This window comes from Lipotes vexillifer, unplaced genomic scaffold (assembly GCF_000442215.2).
Source record: "Lipotes vexillifer unplaced genomic scaffold, Lipotes_vexillifer_v1.1 scaffold223, whole genome shotgun sequence".
In the NCBI taxonomy this organism is placed as follows: Eukaryota; Metazoa; Chordata; class Mammalia; order Artiodactyla; family Lipotidae; genus Lipotes; species Lipotes vexillifer.
This window is the reverse complement of record NW_006788663.1, coordinates 1,125,342-1,131,928: the sequence shown is the minus strand read 5'-3', so window position 1 is coordinate 1,131,928 and position 6,587 is coordinate 1,125,342. Positions and strand designations below refer to the sequence as shown.

The following is a 6,587-nucleotide window of genomic DNA, read 5'->3' as shown; positions in this document are numbered from 1 at the left end:
GAACCCGTGTCCCCTGCATCGGCAGGCGGACTCCCAACCACTGCGCCACCAGGGAAGCCCAGGTTTGCATTTTAACAAGATCACTACCTGATCTTTGAAAGGTAGACTTTGTGAAAGATAAACTGGCAGCAGTGAGATTCTTTGGGAGTCTACTGTAGTAACTACATTAACGCTTATCATAGATAGCAGTACTAAGCAGTTGATACCCAGGGAGATGATTAGGGGCCTAGTGGGCATTGAAATTAACAAGAGAATGACTAGGAGAAATGAATAGAAATGAATATCAATATATTAATAAGGAAATATATTGAGCAGAATTTGGTGGATATAAGGTGGGAGAGGGGTTTGCAGAGGAAAAGGAGGAGTTAGAATGAGGAATAGGTTTCAGATCTTGTTATTTAGCAATTTGGAGCCACAGGAGATGGAACGGATTTGAAGGGAAAGATAATTTAGGCTACGGTTTACTGAGTTTGAGGTGTCTACAGCAGGACATTCAGATGAAGATGGCCAGCAGGCAGTTGGAGACAAGATTATAGAGCTCAGAAATGAGGTCAGAGCTAGAGAAATAGCTGTATGAATCAAAGATTAAACAAAGAAACAAGACTAAAACAGGTCTATTTTTGAAGCAGCTTAGGGAAAAAAAGGCAAGAAAAAATAGTAAAAAAAAAAAAAAAAAAAGACAATCTATGAATAAGTGGGCTGGAAAATAATGCCTGAACTAAATGTTAACAAGAGTTAAGTTTATACTTATGTTATTTTTAGAAGAACAAAAACGAAACAAACAGGGTAAACCTTAAAAGACATTTAAAGCGTGGTGCTCGGAGCTAAGGTCGGGTGTCGACTTTAAATTCAGTCTTAGTGTCTGACTGGGCATCTGGGGCCAGGCCCCTGGCCACGCCCACCCGCCCCTGAAGCTTTGGGCTCCTCCTTCCGCCTGGCCTCCATCTTGAGAGACGCAGGCTTTCCAGCCTGAATTCCAGGTTTGGGTCTGGGGCTGTGAAGTTACTGTAAGTACCGAGGTCAGTTCCGTGCTTCCCCCGTAAGCATCTCTAGAAAATACTCTAATACATTAATACCCTCAAGTTGGCAGGCACACCTGAGACCCTCTACCCAGTGAGTTCACCATGTCAGGTGAAGCTGTAGCTGCTAGCTGCCATTGTGACCCCTGCCCGAGGGACGACACTGAGAACAAAGGGCTCCACCTGAGCCGGCCCCCAGTCCCCATTCGGCACGGTGGTACCAAGCCCCGTACCGCCTGGTTAGGCCCGGTGGCTCGGCTTACCTGGAAGTCCCTGCAGGTGTGAAGGGTGCGCTCGTCTGTTTCTCTTCTTGAGGGTCACTGCTCATGGCTGCCTTTTCAATGTCTGAAAGTAGTTGTTTCATGCATTTTGTCCAGTTTTCTAGTTTTTATGGGGGAAGAGTGAGTCTTTTTCTGGTATCTTAATCCTGACAGGCAAGCCCGGGTTTTTGCCTCAGGCAGCTGTGTGAAGAGTGGTGCCCTTTACTGAGATGGGACAGACTTCAAGAGGAATAGGATTTGGAAGGAAGGTCAAGGGTTCAGTTTTGGACATATTAACTTTGAAATGCCCCTGAAAAATCCAGGTGGGGATTTCAGTAGGCTGTTGGATACATGGGTTTGGAAATTAGAGAAGGAGCTTCAAGGGAAACAATATTTATTGGTCTTTCTTTTCCCTAAATATTGTTGATTTTCATGTGAACTTGCCTACTCTGGCTGATGAACACGAAATTAGAGATCTGTAGATATGTGGAAAATGGTTTGGGTAATGATTCTGGTTTAAATGCTCCCTTTTATTCAGTATTCAAGCAGCTTACCTTCCTCCCAATCTCAGAACTTTTGTTCACAGCATATTTCTTAGACGCTCCAATATTTGCAGCTGGTCATACCAAGTTCATGTAGTTTCATCATCAACCGATTCAAACTCTTTTCTCATTTCAATTGTGGTCTTTTTCCTTTGACCCATGGGTTTTTATAAATATGGTGTTTAATTCCCAAATGTGGGATTTTCTAGTTCTCTTTTTCTTACTGATTTCTGGCTTAATTGTACTTTTGATAAATGTTCCATTTCCATTTGAAAAGAATATAAATTCTGCAGTCATTGAGTACAGTGTTTTATAAATGTTTATTAAGACTAATTTATTAATCAAGTTGTTAAAATCTTCTATATCCTTATAGACTTTTTTATCTGCTTATTATATCTTTTATTTATTTATTTATTTATTTTTTTCCTTGCGTTATGCGGGCCTCTCACTGTTGTGGCCTCTCCCATTTGCGGAGCACAGGCTCCGGACGCGCAGGCTCAGTGGCCATGGCTCACGGGCCCAGCCGCTCCGCGGCATGTGGGATCTTCCCGAAACGGGGCACGAACCCGCGTCTCCTGCATCGGCAGGCGGACTCTCAAGCACTGCGCCACCAGGGAAGCCCCCTATATCTTTTATTGAGAGAAGTGTGCTTAATTTCCCACAATGATTGTGGATTTGTCTGTTTCTCCTACAGAGGCTGTGTGATTAGGTGCTTATAAATGGAAAATTGTTTAAAAGTAATTTCTCATCATTATGAAATGTCCCTCTTTGTCTCTGCTAATTTTTTTTTTTTTTTTTTTTTTTTTTTGTGGTACGCAGGCCCCTCCCTGTTGTGGCCTCTCCTGCTGTGGAGTACAGGCTCTGGACGCGCAGGCTCAGCAGCCATGGCTCACGGGCCTAGCCCCTCCGCGGCATGTGGGATCTTCCCGGACCGGGGCACGACCCCGTGTCCCCGGCATCGGCAGGCGGACTCTCAACCACTGCACCACCAGGAGAGCCCCTCTGCTAATGCATTTTGCCTCAAGGTTTTTTGATTTGCTGATAATATAGTGAGGTAGATTATATCATTTGGCCTCGATTCTCACCCTTCCTTTAATTACACTCTTTGTGATCACACCCTTTGCCATGCAACTTTACAGTGCCTTCTACCATGAGTTGACTTTGACTTCAAGACATCCCTTGAAGCAGAAGCTTGAAATGGGCTCGACATTGAGACTTGTTCTCTTGGACAACTTCCATCACCATGAGAACATACTCAGGCCAACCTGGTTGAGTGACACATGGAGCAGAGTTGTCTGGTCATTCTAGCTGAGGCCAGTCTAGATAAGCAGAATTGAGAGCCAATCAACTCAGATGTGTGAGTAGTAGATGCTTTTTGTTATATGTGACTGAGGTTTTGTCCATGCTTGGTACATGGCATTATCCTGGTAATGGAATACTGATACGTGTACAAGGTATATCTTTTTCCATTTTTTTTTTTTTTTTCACTGCACGGCATGACCTGTGGGATCTTAGTTCCCTGACCAGGGATTGAACCTGGGCCCTCGGCAGTGAGAGCACGGAGTCCTAACCATTGGACGGCCAGGGAATTCCCCATCTGATATGAGAATTGCTATTGCAGCTTTCTTTTGATTTTCATTTGCATGGAATTTCTTTTTCCATCTCTTAACTTGGTATGTGTCCCTAGGTCAGAAGTGGCTCTCTTGTAGACAGCATATATACAGGTCTTCTTTTTGTATCCATTCAGCCAGCCTATGTCTTTTGGTCAGAGCATTTAATCTATTTACATTTAAGGTAATTATTGACATGTACGTTGCTATTACCATTTTCTTCATTGTTTTGGGTTTGTTTTTGTAGGTCTTTTCCTTCTTTTGTGTTTCCTGCCTAGAGAAGTTCCTTTAGCTTTTGTTGTAAATGGTTTGGTGGTACTGAATTCTCTTAGCTTTTGCTTGTCTGTAAACATTTTAATTTCTCTGTCGAATCTGAATGAGATCCTTGCCAGGTAGAGTAATCTTGGTTGTAGGTGTTTCCCTTTCATTACTTTAAAAATGTCCTGCCAGTCCTTTCTGGCTTTCAGAGTTTCTGCTGAAAGATCAGCTCTTAACCTTATGGGGATTCCCTTGTATGTTATTTGTTGTTTTTCCCTTGCTGCTTTTACCATTTTTTTCTCTGGATTTAATTTTTGATAGTTTGATTAACATGTGTCTTGGCGTGTTTCTCCTTGGATTTATCCTGTATGGGACTCTCTGTGCTTCCTGGACTTGACTGACTATTTCCTTTCCCATATTAGGGAAGTTTTCAACTATAATCTCTTCAAAGATTTTCTCAGACCCTTTCATTTTTTCTTTTTCATCTGGGACCTCTATAATTCGAATGTTGGTGTGTTTAATGTTGTCCCAGAGGTCTCTGAGACTATCTTCAATGCTTTTCATTCTTTTTTCTGTATTCTGCTCTATGGTAGTTATTTCCACTATTTTATCTTCCAAGTCACTTATCTGTTCTTCTGCCTCAGTTATTCTGCTATTGATTCCTTCTAGAAAATTTTTAATATCGTTTATTTTGTTGTTCATCATTGTTTGTTTGCTCTTTAGTTCTTCTAGTCCTTGTTAAACATTTCTTATATTTTCTTCATTCTATTTCCAAGATTTTGAATCATCTTTACTCTCATTACTCTGAATATTTTTTCAGGTAGACTGCCTATTTCCTCTTCATTTGTTTGGTCTGGTGGGTTTTTACCTTGCTCCTTCATCTGCTGTATGTTTCTCTGTCTTCTCATTTTGCTTAACTTACTGTGTTTGGGGTCTCCTTTTCACAGGCTGCAGGTTCGTAGTTCCCGTTGTTTTTGGTGTCTACCCACAGTGGGTAAGGTTGGTTCAGTGGGTTGTGTAGGCTTCCTGGTGGAGGGGACTGGTGCCTGTGTTCTGGTGGTTGAGGCTGGATCTTGTTTTTCTGGTGGGTAGGATCGCATCCGGTGGTGTGTTTTGGGGTGCCTTTGACCTTATTATGATTTTAGGCAGCCTCTCTGCTAATGCTTGTGGTTGTGTCCCTGTCTTGCTAGGTGTTTGGTATGAGGCATCCAGCAGTGGAGCTTGCTGGCTGTTGCGTGGAGCTGGGTCTTAGCATTGAGACTTAGGTCTCTGGTAGAGCTCTCACTGATTGATATTACGTGGGGCCACGAGGTCTCTGGTGTTCCAATGTTCTGAAGTTGGCTCTCCCAACTCAGAGGCTCAGGCCTACAGCAGGCTGGAGCACCACGACCCTGTCAGCCACATGGCTTAGAAGAAAAGGGGGAGAAAAAAAAGAGAAAAAAAATACAATAAAATTATTAAAATAAAAGAAAATTAAAATACAAAAATGAAGTAATTAAAAAAAAGAAGAGAGCAACCAAACCAATAAACAAATCCACCAATGATAACAAGTGCTAAAAACTATGCTAAGATAAACATAAAAATCAGAAACTAGTCAGTTGCAGGCAGCAAACCCCAAGTCTACAGTTGCTCCCAAAGTCCACTGCCTCAATTTTGGGCTGATTCATTGTCTATTCAAGTATTCCACAGATGCAGGGTACCTCAAATTGATTTTGGGGATTTAATTCACTGCTCCTGAGGGTGCATGGAGAAATTTCTCTTTCTCTTCTTTGTTCTCACAGCTCCTGGGGTTCATCTTTGGTTTAGGCCCCACCTCTGCATGTAGGTTGCCCTCAGCCTTCTGTTCCCGCCCAGACAGAATGGGGTTAAAGCAGCAGCTGATTAGGGGCTCCGGCTCACTCATGCTGGGGAGAGGGAGGTGTACAGTAGTTATAATTGGAATGCCGGGTGAGCCTGCAGTGGCAGGGGCCAGTACGACATTGCAATAGCCTGAGGTGTGCCTTGTGTTCTCCCGGGGAAGTTGTCCCTGGATCACGGAACCCTGGCTTTGGCGGACTGCACAAGCTCCTGGGGCAGGGTGGGGGAGCTGTGTATAGTGACCTGTGCTTGCACACAGGATTCTTAGTGGCTGTAGCAAGTGTTAGCGTTTCATGCCCGTCTCTGGTGTTCAAGCTGATAGCCATGGCTCGTGCCCATCTCTGGAGCTTGTTTAGGTGGTGCTCTGCCTTCTGTTGGCACTCTGGAAAGGAATCCCCTCCCCTCACGCACCCTGGAACAATGGTCTCTTGCCTCATAGGGAGGTCCTGAATTTTTCACGGACTCCCTCCCAGCTATCTGTGGCACACTAGGCCCCTTCAGGCTGTGTTCACACAGCCAATCCCAGTCCCCTCCCTGGGATCTGATTTCTGAAGCCCAAGCCTCATCTCCCAGCCCCCACCCACCCTGGTGGGTGAGCAGACAAGCCTCTCAGGCTGGTGAGTGCTGGCTGGCACTGATCCTCTGTGCGGGAATTTCTCTGCTCTGCCCTCTGCACACCTGTTGCCGCACTGTCCTCCATGGCTCCGAAGCTTTCCCCCTCCCGCCCCCGTCTCTGCCAGTGAAGGGGCTTCCTAGTGTGTGGAAAGTTTTCCTCCTCCCAGAGGTGCAGGTCCCATCCTTAATCTTTTGTCTCTGTTTTTTCTTTTTCCCTACCCAGGTACGTGGGGAGTTTCTTGCCTTTTGGGAAGTCTGAGGTCTTCTGCTAATTCAGTAGGGGTGTTCTGTAGGAGCTGTTCCACATGTAGATGTATTTCTGATGTATCTGTGGGGAGGAGGGTGATTTCCACGTCTTACTCCTCTGCCATCATGAAGGTCCCTTCCCTGGGCTTTTTTTTTTTTTTTTTTTTTTTTCCTTCACCC

General features: G+C 44.4%; 1 protein-coding gene across 1 annotated transcript in view; it reads left to right on the top strand.

Annotated features, from left to right (window-relative positions):
* The first annotated feature begins 1,124 nt into the window (after window positions 1–1,124).
* Window positions 1,125–6,587, top strand: part of GDPD4 (glycerophosphodiester phosphodiesterase domain containing 4) — a 53,192-nt gene continuing 47,729 nt past the window's right edge. The window contains exon 1 of the mRNA XM_007461714.1: window positions 1,125–1,298. Coding sequence (XP_007461776.1) covers window positions 1,125–1,298 — 174 coding nt within the window. The remainder of the gene's footprint in view (window positions 1,299–6,587) is intronic.